The following is a 16,614-nucleotide window of genomic DNA, read 5'->3' as shown; positions in this document are numbered from 1 at the left end:
AGAAAAACCTTGCAGTCTTTTTCCAAATTCCTGGTTTAAATCCCCAATACACTGGACCATGAGTCCATGGTATTTGATTTTCCAAGGGCAATGAAGCAATGAGTGAATGTTGCTTCTGAGTGTTGCCGAGGTCTGCATTTTGCAGTTGCGTGCTTTTCTTACTCTCCCCAAGTTGTACAGTATTTGTAATCTCGTGCGCTTTCTCAATAAGTACCTCCTCTGTGGTTGTGTACTCATCACGCGTCAAAACCTCAACATGCACATCTTCTTCAGCATCATAAATAACAACATCAATATTAAAATCTTCTTGTTGGGCATGCATAACAGTCTCAACATTCGTATCGTCAACGGCATCTTGATTCTCTCCCTCATTTAGAATGTGTTGATGATTTTCCTCTTGAGGCATAGGACAATCATTCTCTTTTTTATCCGATTTTGTAGCATGCCTCCTCATGTCTTCGTATAGCATTTTGAACTCTTGGCACAATTAATTGAGGTCATTTATGTTTTTGCGAATCCCGGCCAGTTCCTTCGTATATGGATCGTCGCCATGGTGGTTATCATATTGTCTTCGACTATGGTGGAACTTCGATTTCTGTGAACGTCCAGTGTGAAACATGGCTGCAAAACAAAGTTAAAGTAACAAAGAAAAATGGACCTCACAAGCACTCCCTTACTATTCCACTCGTTAATGAAGTTTACTCGTGTTTAACACTCAACACTCAACACTCAAAATAATGTATCACTCCCTTTCAATCTCTCCCTCACGACTTAGTTCACTCTTACACACATCAAACAAATTGGTAAGTGAGTAGCAAAGTCAAAGAGCAATGTGCATTTCAAGTGGTTTAGATAGCACATAAGAACTCATACAAGAGCGTGATTTTAGGAGTAACCCGAATAACAACAAAGAAACAAGTGAATAAAAAAAAGAATAATGGACACAATTAGAATGGAAGCTAGAAAGAAATGAAAGCAAAGTTAAACATATAGATGGTTTGGAATTAAACAACAATGAAGTGGCAAAATTAAGAATGAGAATTCAATGCAAGACTAGTAAATGAATAGAAAGTGTAACCATAATATTAAATAGCTAATGGCTAGTTTTAAAAACCAAAGTAGGGATTAAACATGCTGAAGTAAAATCGAACATGAAGGTGTAAATAACAAAATAAGAACAAAAGAAATCATAATCTCAGTTTTTTTTAATTTTTTCTTGGCAGATTTACGAAATTGAATGATTTCACCTTGAAAAAAACTGATTTAGAAGATATCAAAGAAGACAGAGTTTTAGACAAGAACGAGATCTAGAAAAACGTAGAAGACTAAAAGATCAAAAGATGTACGCAAATATGATTTTTTTCTTTTTTTTTTTTGTGACTGATGGAATGGAAAGAACAAACAAAACAAAAAAAATTCAAAGATAGATTGTACAGAAACGCAAAGGAAACATATATCCGATCCTGAGCCTAAAGCTCTGATACCAAAATGTTAAGAAACCCTTGAGAGTTGGATCTAAGAACCTTGCTAACGAACAAGACTCATAGAACTCAATCCCAAAAACCCCGAAAACAAGTATGGAATCAACCCAAGGAAAAGTTTTAGAACGGATTACCTTGATGATCAATATCAAGAGTAGAGAAAACTTGTTTCTAAACTCGTGATTCGAATCACTCCACAAGAGGTATGATCAACACCGCTTGAATGATCCTAACATGCAAATTCTAAAGACACAAGAAATTGCACAAGAAATGGGAGATAAAGCTCTCAACCAAGCTAATGAGAAAACTCACTTTTCATTCAACTTCAAATTGTGTTTACAACAAGACATCTCAAGGCTATATATAGCCATCCTAGCAAGCCATATGAAAAGTCTTAAGCAAATGAAAAGACTTGTAACTTACAAGAAATGAAAATACTTGTAAATGAAAAGACATAACTTACAAGAAATGAAAAGGTCAAGAACATGGAAAGCCAACCAAAATAAGTGCAATCTCGTCCATAATGATGGATGTGAGTGTTTGACTTGGTTTTTGAATTGAATGAGTTGACTTTGACTTGTCTTGATGGAGTTGACTTTGACCTTGACCAAGTGGACTTTGACTTGCCTTAAAAACACTTAAAAACGCATAACTTGCACCAAATTGAAGTGCATAGTTCCAACTTCTTGCACATCTTCCTTTTGTTCTCTTGTCGAGTTCAAGAACGCTTGGACACGAAGTAGCAAAGCTTGTTGAAGTTTCCTAGCTCTCGATCTTGTAATCGGTCCATGAGGCATAACAAAGGTAGCTTCTTGGTTCGTATCATCCTCCCCATCTTCAGAAGGATTCGTCCTCGAATCTATAGGATCTCCTTGCAATGCAACCTTGTACTCAGCATCTTGAGCTCGTTCAAACAGGTTGATAATATAATAAATTTGTATGATAAACTTGTAATTGCTTGTAGTAAAGAAAAACCTTGCAGTCTTTTTCCAAATTCCTGGTTTAAATCCCCAATACACTGGACCATGAGTCCATGGTATTTGATTTTCCAAGGGCAATGAAGCAATGAGTGAATGTTGCTTCTGAGTGTTGCCGAGGTCTGCATTTTGCAGTTGCGTGCTTTTCTTACTCTCCCCAAGTTGTACAGTATTTGTAATCTCGTGCGCTTTCTCAATAAGTACCTCCTCTGTGGTTGTGTACTCATCACGCGTCAAAACCTCAACATGCACATCTTCTTCAGCATCATAAATAACAACATCAATATTAAAATCTTCTTGTTGGGCATGCATAACAGTCTCAACATTCGTATCGTCAACGGCATCTTGATTCTCTCCCTCATTTAGAATGTGTTGATGATTTTCCTCTTGAGGCATAGGACAATCATTCTCTTTTTTATCCGATTTTGTAGCATGCCTCCTCATGTCTTCGTATAGCATTTTGAACTCTTGGCACAATTAATTGAGGTCATTTATGTTTTTGCGAATCCCGGCCAGTTCCTTCGTATATGGATCGTCGCCATGGTGGTTATCATATTGTCTTCGACTATGGTGGAACTTCGATTTCTGTGAACGTCCAGTGTGAAACATGGCTGCAAAACAAAGTTAAAGTAACAAAGAAAAATGGACCTCACAAGCACTCCCTTACTATTCCACTCGTTAATGAAGTTTACTCGTGTTTAACACTCAACACTCAACACTCAAAATAATGTATCACTCCCTTTCAATCTCTCCCTCACGACTTAGTTCACTCTTACACACATCAAACAAATTGGTAAGTGAGTAGCAAAGTCAAAGAGCAATGTGCATTTCAAGTGGTTTAGATAGCACATAAGAACTCATACAAGAGCGTGATTTTAGGAGTAACCCGAATAACAACAAAGAAACAAGTGAATAAAAAAAAGAATAATGGACACAATTAGAATGGAAGCTAGAAAGAAATGAAAGCAAAGTTAAACATATAGATGGTTTGGAATTAAACAACAATGAAGTGGCAAAATTAAGAATGAGAATTCAATGCAAGACTAGTAAATGAATAGAAAGTGTAACCATAATATTAAATAGCTAATGGCTAGTTTTAAAAACCAAAGTAGGGATTAAACATGCTGAAGTAAAATCGAACATGAAGGTGTAAATAACAAAATAAGAACAAAAGAAATCATAATCTCAGTTTTTTTTAATTTTTTCTTGACAGATTTACGAAATTGAATGATTTCACCTTGAAAAAAACTGATTTAGAAGATATCAAAGAAGACAGAGTTTTAGACAAGAGCGAGATCTAGAAAAACGTAGAAGACTAAAAGATCAAAAGATGTACGCAAATATGATTCTTTTTTCTTTTTTTTTTTTTGTGACTGATGGAATGGAAAGAACAAAACAAAACAAAAAAAATTCAAAGATAGATTGTACAGAAACGCAAAGGAAACATATATCCGATCCTGAGCCTAAAGCTCTGATACCAAAATGTTAAGAAACCCTTGAGAGTTGGATCTAAGAACCTTGCTAACGAACAAGTCCCATAGAACTCAATCCCAAAAACCCCGAAAACAAGTATGGAATCAACCCAAGGAAAAGTTTTAGAACGGATTACCTTGATGATCAATATCAAGAGTAGAGAAAACTTGTTTCTAAACTCGTGATTCGAATCACTCCACAAGAGGTATCATCAACACTGCTTGAGTGATCCTAACATGCAAATTCTAAAGACACAAAAAATTGCACAAGAAATGGGAGATAAAGCTCTCAACCAAGCTAATGAGAAAACTCACTTTTCATTCAACTTCAAATTGTGTTTACAACAAGACATCTCAAGGCTATATATAACCATCCTAGCAAGCCATATGAAAAGTCTTAAGCAAATGAAAAGACTTGTAACTTACAAGAAATGAAAATACTTGTAAATGAAAAGACATAACTTACAAGAAATGAAAAGGTCAAGAACATGGAAAGCCAACCAAAATAAGTGCAATCTCGTCCATAATGATGGATGTGAGTGTTTGACTTGGTTTTTGAATTGAATGAGTTGACTTTGACTTGTCTTGATGGAGTTGACTTTGACTTTAACCAAGTGGACTTTGACTTGCCTTAAAAACACTTAAAAATGCATAACTTGCACCAAATTGAAGTGCATAGTTCCAATTTCTTGTACATCTTCCTTTTTTTTCTCTTGTCGAGTTCAAGAACGCTTGGACACGAAGTAGCAAAGCTTGTTGAAGTTTCCTAGCTCTCGATCTTGTAATCGGTCCATGAGGCATAACAAAGGTAGCTTCTTGGTTCATATCAACTCTTCCTTTGTTCCCATCATGTGATCACAAAGAAAGAGACAATTTTTTTTACTTGAATATAAATTTTGCAATGTATAGTTTTGATTATTGGTAGTAGGTTGATCTACACCCTTGATTTAGCATCATTTCATTTTTTTTATTCATTTTTCTTCTCTATTTAATTATTAAGCTAAGTTGCCTGAATTCCATGTGACATGTTGTCGGTTTGAATAGTTGCAAATCTATGATAATTTAAATAATAGCTAAAAATTATTATTAATATAGCAAAAATGGAACATGTAAATCACAAATATGTAGATTTGTCAATGATTGATATGATTTCTGTTAATATATAAGTCTAGTGGTTATCGCAAAATGGGATTACTTACTCAAATTAATCTAAATTATAGTTGTAATCTTTTAAAATAGTTATTTTTAAAAAATTTTATATATATTTATAGATATTTTAGAAATGAAGCTATCCATCCAATTTTTTCTGTCTTCTCTCAAAGACCTAAACTTTATGTCAAGTTGGTCTGTTTTTGTTTTTTGTATCTCTATTTTTGTTATTTTGGTTTTTTGACTTTTTAGAAATGAAAGCCGTATAATTACTGCTTTTAATCTTTTTTGCTCTCAAGATCAAGAAATCATAATATTCTTGATTTCTATTTTAAAATTGAAGAAAGTGAAATTTTGTTTTGTAATATTTATTTTTATCTCTCAGACAATTATTATCAAATGATAATTTTATGTTTTCTAAGCCCATTCTTTGGTTTCTATAATGAAAGAGTCTAGCACCTAATTAAGCAATAATTGTAACCTAATTAAGCAATAATAAATTTCTTTATCAACAAATTCCACAACCTGAATATTTACAATTTCATCAACATTTCCATAAAATTAAACATTGATATTTTATCGACATTGAACTTTGCCCTTTATTTATCAAAATGGCATATTGAAATAAAACCTTATTAAAGCTTTAATTGCAACTTCCAAATCAAAGATGAGCATGATAAGAAGTATATGAAAATAGTAATACCTTCCCTTTGCATATAATTTGGTAAATACATGTATTCATAAACCAATGGCAATGGCAGTGGCAAATAAATAAGAATTCTATTTGTTTAAGAACTCTCAAGCTCTCATCTCATAGTTGCTATTTTCCTTTGTTTTTTTTTTTATCTCATGGTGGATGTAGTGTAGGTGGTACATCTTTAAGATTAAAAGATAACTTAAAACTTAAAATAAACAAATTTACTGTGCCTGAGAGAAGCCTCTGGGGTTTGACGAGAAACTCCGTTCACGAACCATATAATCCGAGTCGAGTCATATTCATGTTCTATGTACGCCCTGGAATCAGTTTCCCCAAGCTGGAATCTGTTCTCAAGTCATTGAGTATTATATTTGAAGGGCAACTCCTCACAATCCAGCTGCTGGGCAGTCACTGTTACTGGCAAAAAATGTGCAACACAAAACCTTAAATCCATTCTTATTGTGGAATCTAACAATAAAGGCAATACGTAGAGTAATTCAGAAGCCAGTTTCAACTTTTATGTTCTAGCTCTTACACAAAGAATAACATAAGATAAAACAAACAGCAGTTAAACAATTCGGTATCGTCTGCTGCTTCCTAGGTTCTATATGTTATGTTTGCAGAAATTGTAACAGGGTGCCCGTGGTTTAAAGGCGAAAACGTGCAGAGATGTCTCATCTCCTTGCCTGTTCTTCTGTCTTTCTCCTTTTGGAATGAATTTACTGTCTCTTATCCAGAAAGAAATATAGAAGTTAAAGTCATATAGATTGAACCTTTCATTTCCATCTAAACTACTTGAATTCTGCTCGGTGAAACTTCGGTTAGTGGGTGTTTTTCTTCAACGTTCCATATCCTGGGGCTGAAAATCCACGACTTTTTGCAGTTTTGGAATAGTTCTTTTCAAAATTGTGCTTGAATGTTTCTTTATGCGCATAATGTCATACATTTAGTTAAATCTTTTCTTTTTCACAAGGGGAGAAAAAAATGGAAGAAGAAGAAGAAAGATTCTAGTCAATAAGGATTCGAAATATGAAGATGACTTCGTTTTGAAAAGATGCTTGGGCGGGGAATCAACCATTGGCAGCTTCTCTGGAATCTTTGAGACTTCACAAAATAAAGAGATCTTGCAGTTTGAAGTTTGGGAGAATAAATCAATATCTTTGAAGGTTTTGGTATGGTCTAAAGAAATCAGTTTTTTTCCATTGTTCTTGTAGCAAAAAACTGCGGAATTCATTACTTCAATTTGGCAGCAAAAAACAACAATGTCATTATGTTGCTTTGTAGTGGTGGTTTGAAAAAAGGGCTAAAATATAATGAGTCAATATGGTCAAGAAGGGAATCCACAAACCTTCCATGGAAAAGCAAGTTTTATGAAGAGAAAGCCTTAAAAGATGATTAAACATTATGCCACTTCTTGATTCTCTCTCTAAAGAATTCATCAGTTATTCATCCTATAGTTTCAAATCTCACCAGGGGCAATAAAAGGTAATCCAAATGATTGCCTTAATGGCATTAACTTGTGTTAACTTAGCTTAATACTTTTGAGCTTTATACCACATGTAGCTGAAGGATATTATCCTTGGAGCATTTCTCCTAATATTTCCGGCCATATGAGCATTGAAAAGAAAAATGACCACGATCTTCCCCAACCCTTAAACATAGCACACAGAATGAGAGACTTAAAGCAGTCGTAGGGCATTTTCTTTAGAACTTATCTATTGAATTAAGGCCATCCAAATGAAGAATTCAAAAAAGAATGTTCGCCTTTTGAAATTTTAGTTCCCAGCGCCTTCAAGGAAAACGTTTGATTACTTTTACCAAATATTTAAGCAAGAAAGAAGTTGATTCGTTTTGGACACTCCCAATTTCAGATCTGCTTGCAGAAACCTGACAGTAACATTCAGTTCTTTGAGAAACAACTGTTTGAATAACACCGAATTGGGAAAGAAATACCCTCAAAAGCTTTTAAGTTCCAAGTTCTCACGACCACCACCTCTTGCATCTCACCTTACTGATGGCCAGTTTTCAATCCACTTCATGAGAAAAATTCCTTCCAAGTTTCTGCATCATTTAAATTTCTTCTAGAGTCAAAAGATCCACGTCTTCCTCTGATGGCAGTACATGTCTGCCTTCTGCGATCTTCCTAAAAACGGATGTTTTCCCATTACCCAGAGGCAAATTTATAGAAATTTTTTGCTGATTATAGATAAAATTCCAAAAGCATCTCCCATTTGTTGTTTTTTTTTTGTCCACAGTGAACCACTCTCCTTCCTTTACATACTTGCTGCTAATAACTTTATGCCAAAGACTGTTCCCTTCAAAGGGAACCTCTAGAAAATAGAGCTGTAATTTTTTCTCTTTTAAATCACCAAATCTCAAGCATCCTATATCCATGGGTTTGAGTAACAGCCTTCCAATTGACAAGATTGGCTCTTGTTATCACCAGCCCCTCCTTCCCGTTAGAAGTTTCTAAGAGCCTTTTGTAAGCCCATGGCTACTCTTCAAAGGAACTAGAACAGGGACAAAATAATAGGAAGTCAGACCATGAAGGACCAAATTGATAAGATATTAGCTCCATTGAAAATGAAACTTTTCTTCCATTTGTCTATTCTTGCATGAATCTTACCCAAAATGAACACCTCACTGGGTTAACAGGTTTCCTAAGTTATGGGCAAATTCCTGTCCCCAGCACAAAATTGTAAAAATCTGCTTCGGCTTTCACCACTTCTTGATCTATGCCAATGCTGTTGATAGTTGTCTTCTCACAGTTAAATTTATCCCTGAAGCACTTTTGAACAAGTTAACAAGTATAAAGACAATAACTAACCTTTCTTTCTCATCTTTGCTGAAAATCAAGTTATCATCCACAAACATGAGATAATTGATAGTGACTTTGAAACTTCACAACCAGAAACCCTTCAGCAAATCAAATGAGCTTGCTCTGAGCGGCCATATGTTGAGTACAATGTACATCATCCACTACGAGAAAGAGGAAAGGAGATAAGAGGCCTCCTTGCCTCAATCCCCCAGAGGCTTTGATTCTTCTTGATCTCCCATCGAGGAAAAAAAAAAAGAAAAGGAGGATTGGAGTGGAGATACAACCCTCGCTCCAACTTCTTCATTTCACCCCTAAACCTTTTGTTTCTAGGGCCTCATCCAGAAAAAAACTAATTAACTACGTCATAATCTTCTCAAAATCCCAACATTTCAATTGCAAAAAAGATGGCATCTAGGATTTGTCTCCTTTTCACTAACATTTGTCGATACTCTGAAATGGTTTGGTGAAGAACCTCACGAAGTCTCTCCATAAGCACTTTAGCACTGATTCTATAGACCCCATTAACAAGATTTATGGGTTGATAATCAGGCGTTGTTTTAGCACTGGATTATTTAGCATAAGTCAAATATATAATTTCTTGAGGATGCCATTCTGGAATAATTCATGGAATATCCCAAGAATATCACCTTTCGTGGTGTTCTGGGTGTTTTTTGAAAGAATTATCAGAAAAAAAACCATCTAGTTTTGGCGACCTAACGTTTCCCCGAGAATCAACGCACATCATCATAGTTTCAAGGAAGGCTAAATTTCAAACCCAAAGCTAATTCAAAGACTTTTAACTACATTTATCAAATCTTCTTCACAAAAGACAAAAACTAGGTAGTCAGGATTATTACTAGGATAGCAAGGGCATATTAGTAATTAGCCCAAGAAGTTGGTTATAAATAGAGCGTCTGGGTGTGGAAGGAGATGAATTCAGGTAATAGTTTAGTGGGTTTGAGGTTACGCAAGAATACTCAATAGAGAGAGGTTCTACGTACCTTGAATACTTGGGAGCTATTGTAGTTCTTTATCCTTTGGTTTGGATTGTTCCCTTTTTGTACTTTTTTCTCATTTTATTGCATTAATGAAATCGTGTCTTTTTCAAAAATATTTCAAGTATCATTTCAGTTCTCTGGTTTCTAGTAGAATCAAAGAGACTGACTTTCCCATACTTCTCTTCACCTCCCCAACAAAACTACCCAACAACACACTAAAAAACTCAAAGATTTTACGCTCGGTCTTCACCAACACTTTTTTCCGAAGGCAAGTCTCCACCAACACTTGATCTCTCTCACACTACCTTTCCAACACTCTGCAGGCATACCTGCCTCCACGCTGAAATTCTCTACCCTGCTCTCTCACAAACTCTCATGCAAACTCACTCTGAAAAAGAGCATAAGACCAAGCTATATAACCATTATGTTAATTAATAATTGGTTATACATTATTATAATTAATTTTTATCAGTTTCTTTTTTATTTTTTGAATGGTGTCTAACCTAACCTTTAACTTCTTTGGCATTAAATTTCTGGGAAATATTTGAAAGGATTTTAGTACCCAGGGATTTTTCTTCCCACCATTCAATAGTATATGAAACAACCCTAAATATTCATCTCCCACCTTAAGCCACTGGTGTCTAATCTTTGGGACCAAAAGATATCCTTTTTGGGCGTGATATTCAAAAGTTCCAACTAATGGACCTTGCATACTTCATAATGGTCGTTTGTGATTCCCAATATCAATGTCATTGATTTTTGGAGTCAACAAGGCTTTTTGATTGATGACATGTTTAAACACTTCCTTATTCCAAACCTTAAAAAGATCCTCGAAAGCTTTATGCCTGAGCACTGAAGCATATCAAAGCCATCCTTATGAATGAAGAGACTTCCACTGCCCATTCAGATCAGAGCTAGAAGAAGGGTGCTTCAATCACATGTCAACAAATACACATATTTTATTTTTAAAAAGCATGTCCTAATGTGTGTGTCCTGACTCCTATTTTAGAAATTTACATCATCGTATCTATCTTCTTGTACGTGTGTTGTGTCAATATTTTTCTCCCTGCCAATATTTTTCTCCCTGCTTTCTTACCTACAGAGCTCACTTTGTTCCTTCATTAATCACCATGGGACAACATTGCTAAGTTTACAACTATATATACTACAAGGAAATGCATTAAGAAGATGTATTAGGAATATGTTAACATTAAACTTGCATCTCAAGCTTGACAAAAGATTCTTTTTGATACCCATAAATTCTCTATCCCCTTGATGCTCAGAAGCTTGACTAGAACCTCCAACATGAGATACATATACCATATACTTGTTTCCAACATTATGAAGACAACCTCCAGGAACATGTTATCTTGTGACATAAAAAAGATGAAACATGTAAAAACTAAAAATATAATGTCTAGAAACTACCAATCCAGTTCATATGAAACCAAACCATGACAGTCCTCCATCAGACTAATGTCAGATTCTTGTAATTTACTTAGCCTTCATTTGCCTTTGCAGATAAGGGGTAAGTCTGCCATTCAAACTTTCAAAGCTAAGCACTGTCTCATAACTATTCTCGGCAGCCTAATATAACGGTTATCTACATGGGATGGGATGGATCATTCTCTTTTCTTGATAAGAAACCATGCTTTTTTTTTAATAAGAATAAGAAACCATGCTTTGATTGAGAAGAAAGGAAAACAATATACAAAGGGCATACAAGAAACAAGCCTTAGAAATCAACACCAAAAGAGATGTATTAAACTTAACCAGCTCCCAAATATCCTCCAAAGACCTATCTACCCTAAAAATTCTGCTATTCCTCTCAATCTAGATACCCCACAAAATGGCCACAAAACAAGCCTACCATAATAGAATCTCTCTGTCTCGAAAAGGCGGAAATAATAACACCGCCCTACAACTCCTATACCAGCCCACAAAACCCCAACCTCCAAAGAACTGATTCACCAAATATGTTGGGCAAACTAACAACTCGACAAGATATGATTATTTAAAAAGAAATTGTCCCATAAATTTTTGTGGCAGTTGTCGTTTGCATGAACTAAGCCCCAAAAATGCAGCAATTTACTACCCTGCTCATCAAATTCAATATAAATATTGCAGGATAGGTAAATTGGATTGTAAACTTACCAACACTGAATTTACTTAGCAGACAAAACTGCACATAGGCAACTTAAGGCAGCAGGGATGTGAACCTTGCCTCAAAGACGAACCCTCGGTAAAGCCCATCGCTATATCCAGGCACTCCACATACCCACCGCCACTCCATCTTCCCGGAACAACGATGCCACAGCGCCATCATCCCCATCCTCTTCGCCGAAAAGCAAATCTGTTCTCCGCCACCAAAGACCTTAAACTTACTAGACCCTTGAAAGCACTGAAACATCTGGACAGGCATACGACCCGCCTCATCCCACTCCAATGTATCCAAATCCAACCTCAAAATCAGAATCGTGGAGCACAAAGCAGTCAACGAAAACGAGGATTTGAGGCCACCCACCATCAAGATTTGGTTACCCGTCCCTCGGACCAAACGGGGCCGTTTCAAAATGTCAAAAACATCCCCCCATTCGTGCCTCTCGAGCCGACCCCAATTCTGGGAGCTCTTGAGGTCGGCAATGGTGCACGCGAACAACTTCCATTGACTCCTCCACGGAGAACCCACATCGCATAGGGCGTAAACCGAGTTAGAAACCATCACAGGGCTTCGAGGTTTGGAAGGCAAATTGGAAGAAAATTTGCTCCACTGATTCGACCCAGAGAAGTAAAGAGCAGCCAATTCGGTCAACACCATGACTCTGTTAGCAGAGTCAACCAAAACGGACCCATGCCGGGACCAAGCGGAGCCGAGCTGCGGCAGGACGCGGAACTGGCGAGTCAAAGGGTTGCAGACGACGAGCGACTTGTTTGACTCGGGCGAGTCGGGCAAGTCGCCCCAAAGGTAAACGAGGCCGAGAGAGGAGGCGACGGGGTGGGGGAATCGGAAGGGAAGAAAATCAAGGGAGAATCGAAGCCACTGATTCTGATCAGGGTCATAGACGTGGAGACACGGATTAGCGGCGGCGGCAGCGAGGCGCTGGTGGGTGTGGTGGTGGTGCGGCGGCCGGAGAGCGATGAGATTGAGAGGGGGGCGGGCGGAGACGAGGTCGGTGAAGGAGGGGGAAGAGATGATTTGGTGGAAAAGCTTGCAGACGCAGCGGCAGATCATGATATCGCGGAGAGGGAGGGAGAGGAAGATCTGATGGAACGAGTCGTCGGGAAGCCGGTAGATCGGAGAGGGTTCTTCGTCTTCCATTGCCGAGACGGCGGCGGTGGAAGATGACGGCGGCGATTGAAAGAGAGAGCTTAGAGAGTGAAGAGGAGCAGCGACGTGGGTGCACTCAGAAATTTCTCTGTCAAATCATATCATATATATCAGGTTTCTGGAAAATAAAAATTAAAAAAAAAATCAATCAATCAAATAGATTCTGTAATATCTTTTAACTTTGTGATCAGAAATTTAGAAAACGTGAAGGTCGATTGTTTTGGGAATGCAGATCTGTATATATTTATTTATGAAAATATTCTAAATTTATATAATTTTTCAAAAACGTCTCACCAACATTCATATAATTTATACATTAATCTAATATAATTTATATTTATATAATAAATTTTTTTAAATTAATTTAATATTTTGGATTTGTTTATATTAATGGTATTAATTTTTGTATGTTATTGGGTAGAATTGATATTAATATAATATTTTTTTAAATAATTAATATTGAATATAAATTTCATTTTCAACTTTAATATATTTTAAAAAATACAATTATATAATTAATGTTACTTGAGATAAAATTCATTTATTATATTATCAAATTATATTATATTAAGATGAAAAATATCAAAGGTAAGCCGATCGTTAAAAAATGTATTTAAAATTATATATTTAAGATAATATATATTATTCATAATAATTCATTCCAAATATTAAAAGTAAATGGAAATATTATATAATTTAATTGAAGTTTATTTTATATGTGCATGTAATACATAAATATACTTAGTCAATGACTATATTAATTTATTTAAACTATAAAATTACAAATAAAACCAAAGAAATTTGATAAATTCATGGAAACGCATATTTTGAAGACATCCAAATGTCTTTCAAATGGACATCCTAGGATACTCGGACATCTCAAAACTGGTAAAATGTAATATATGATAAATTATATAGTATTGTAAAATAATAATTTATAATTATACAAAATTTATAATATATGTGCAAATAAATTAATTAATAATATTTTACATCACCACTAACTTATAAATATATTACTCGAACAATTTTCAGAATATAATTTTACTTTTCATTGAATCATTTATTTTCCGCTTCCAACCAAAAGCACTCTTATGTTTAGAGTGTTTCAAATTCTAAATTTGAAATTTTAAAATAGAGAATTACCTCGAAAAATAGATAAGAAATTTAATAAATATACTCTTTCATGTTATAAATTCTTTTTTTTTAAATAATAAAACATGCAAAATATAATATATGATTTTTCATGGTTTGAGTTTCGGTAAGATCATCAACTAAATACTCCATTTAATTTTCAATTTTTTACCCACATGTATCAAATTTCATCCTAAAATTTTATTTTCCTTAAATTGTATTCTAAACTTAGGTAAGTATTGCAATTGATTTCTACCCATTAATAACAAAAGGCATTATAAAATCTCCACAAATTCACTAATTTCAATACAAATTAAACTTTTATACACAAAATTGACTATTAAATATCTTTTTTTTTTTTTTTGTAAAGCTCACAAATTTCAATCAATCACCAGCTCTAATGTAATTTTTTATGAATGTATTAAATTTTGTACTAACTACATGTTTTATAATTTATCAAATGCATATGAGAATATTTTAACCATTCTTAAAATAAAAATCTAATTTAAATGTATTTGACAATACCATCTAAATTTATAGTGCAATATAGCTTTCAAAAGTTCGGAGGTAAAGTTTGATTTTTTTCCCCTACATTTTTATTTGCCTAAAGTTATAAATGATTTTTTTTCGGTCTTTAAATTTTTTTAATACTGTCATAGATCCACGAAAAACATATCTCAACGATTAAACAATTATCTCTGATTTAGAAGTCTTGTTGTACTAAAAAATACTTTTATAGTTCCTAAATTTTATTATAAAAACAAATTCAAATTTTATCATAAATTTTTCATCAGCCTCCAACCTAATCCTACGATATTCAATTTAGTTTTAAAATTTTCCTTAGTGAACTTGTATTTTACAACAGATTTGGTGCCTTGAATAAACAAAACCAATAAACTTTGTTGATATGTATTGTCTTTCTTCAAACTTTGTTTACCGTGTTCATATTTTACGAGGCTATTTAATGGGATAGTGTTCGTTCTAGCTCCTTACCATTGATAGGTCTGCTTGGCGTTTATTTTCATAGATGAGTTGTTATGTTGTGTCTCGTTTATGAGGTACGTAGTGTTCTATATGCTTTAGTTGCGTTGTTAACTTTCTTATCGTTGGTGTTCATATTACCTTCTTGGCAGGTCTCTTTGCTCCACTTGACTAAATTTTGTTCAATTGGAACACTAAACGTGATCCTGATAAGAATCTTGGTATGCCAACATCTTATTTACTCTCACGCATTTGGTGCAAAGATCGTCACGTTGACCAAGATAAGCATGTAAATTTCATCCAACCTCTCCAAAGGGTAGAATGGCAAGGTTATGCAAGAAGCCTCGTGCAACAACAACCTAGAGAAAAGAAAAGAACGAGCGCTAGTGACACATCCACTCAAAATCTAGGACACACATTACAAGAATACATTTATTAGAATATACATTTTTTTTTTAATGACGAAAACTATTTTTATACATCTCAACTATTGACATGCAAAATTATTCTAATGAACTGTAAAAGAAGTAATAAGAATATGTAATACTTCAAGATGTTGGAGAAACTAGTTACTTATTTCTAATATTAGAAAATGTTATATGTTTATGAGTATTTGACACATGCCTAGTGTTCAACATATGTCCAAAAGTTAATGAAAAAGGTAGGTATGAACTGCTCAAGATTTTTTTTTTTTTACGGAGTACTGCTTAAGGATTTATTTCTTTTATTTTAGTATGATAAATATGGGGTGGAGATTTAAACCTCCAACTTCAATGAAAACAACAGATACTTTAACTCAGGTTTGTTATCTAAACATTATTGTAAAATATATGTTCATTTTTACATCAATAAAATGAGTTTAATTTATTAATTCTCCCACTACTCTCTAGACTAGGATCTTCAAACCCTTACCAAGACATTAGAAGGCTAAAGAAAATATCTCAGACCTTTCTCTACGTCCTAAGTCATTGTAAAAAATCCTAATTGTACTTTTACTAATAATTGTTCACCAAGTTGGACACAATCAAAGTATCATCAAATTCGACAAAAGTAACGAATGAGGAAGTTATAGAAACCACCAAATCGACCCGAACACACTAACCGCAAGGCGGACTAATTGTGAATTTGTTGGAAAGGTAAACATAGAGCCCTTTTTAGTTCCAAAACCACATACAAAGTGTTTCGTGTGGAGTCCCAATTCTAAAATCAAACGACTGGAAATGGTGTCACCTAGATAGGCAAACGCCAAGGATAAGATGATGGTGTTTCTTTCAATCTGTTGGATATCTGTTTAGCCAAATTGGGGCCAAAATTCTGTTGGGATTCATGCATTTATGGTGGGATTTGACAAAGCCCTAAATATATCAATTTCTACCAATCAAATCCCACCAAGTCTGTAACCTTACCAAAGATTTAAAAAAAAAAAAAGAAAAAAAAAATTCCAATGAGATTCTAGATCAACGTTGGATACACATTGATATTGACATGCCCTTGAATGATTAAAAGCATGTTTAAATGCTATTTTTGGTCCTGTCCTTCGATTAATTTTAATCCATGTATTAATCATTTGTCTTTGTAC

General features: G+C 34.7%; 1 protein-coding gene across 4 annotated transcripts; it reads right to left on the bottom strand.

Moving 5' to 3' along the window:
• Positions 1-5,763: 5,763 nt before the first annotated feature.
• On the bottom strand, positions 5,764-13,034 carry LOC111025000 (F-box family protein). 4 transcript variants are annotated; one of them, XR_015788922.1, is made up of 3 exons: positions 11,747-13,034; positions 8,403-8,556; positions 7,956-8,286 (listed from the first exon to the last, which is right to left on the bottom strand). XR_015788922.1 is itself a non-coding variant. In XM_022302844.2 (2 exons), exon 1 carries the CDS (start codon positions 12,909-12,911, stop codon positions 11,790-11,792), a length of 1,122 nt encoding a protein of 373 aa, XP_022158536.1. In that variant the 5' UTR covers positions 12,912-13,033; the 3' UTR covers positions 5,764-6,187; positions 11,747-11,789. The 4 variants fall into 4 exon arrangements, 3 of the variants coding, with proteins under 3 accessions (XP_022158536.1, XP_022158535.1, XP_087976035.1); XM_022302844.2 differs by lacking the exons at positions 7,956-8,286; positions 8,403-8,556 and adding an exon at positions 5,764-6,187 and having other exon boundaries at positions 11,747-13,033; XM_022302843.2 differs by lacking the exons at positions 7,956-8,286; positions 8,403-8,556 and adding an exon at positions 5,764-6,193 and having other exon boundaries at positions 11,747-13,025.
• Between the last annotated feature and the right edge of the window lie 3,580 nt (positions 13,035-16,614).

This window comes from Momordica charantia, assembly GCF_013281855.1.
Source record: "Momordica charantia cultivar OHB3-1 chromosome 11 unlocalized genomic scaffold, Mcharantia_2.0 BLBB01000011.1, whole genome shotgun sequence".
NCBI lineage: Eukaryota > Viridiplantae > Streptophyta > Magnoliopsida > Cucurbitales > Cucurbitaceae > Momordica > Momordica charantia.
This window is presented reverse-complemented; position numbering and strand designations above follow the sequence as displayed.

Coding starts and splice junctions, on each gene's coding strand:
- LOC111025000 (XM_088119909.1), bottom strand. CDS start 12,911: ATGGAAGACGAAGAACCCTCTCCGATCTACCGGCTTCCCGACGACTCG.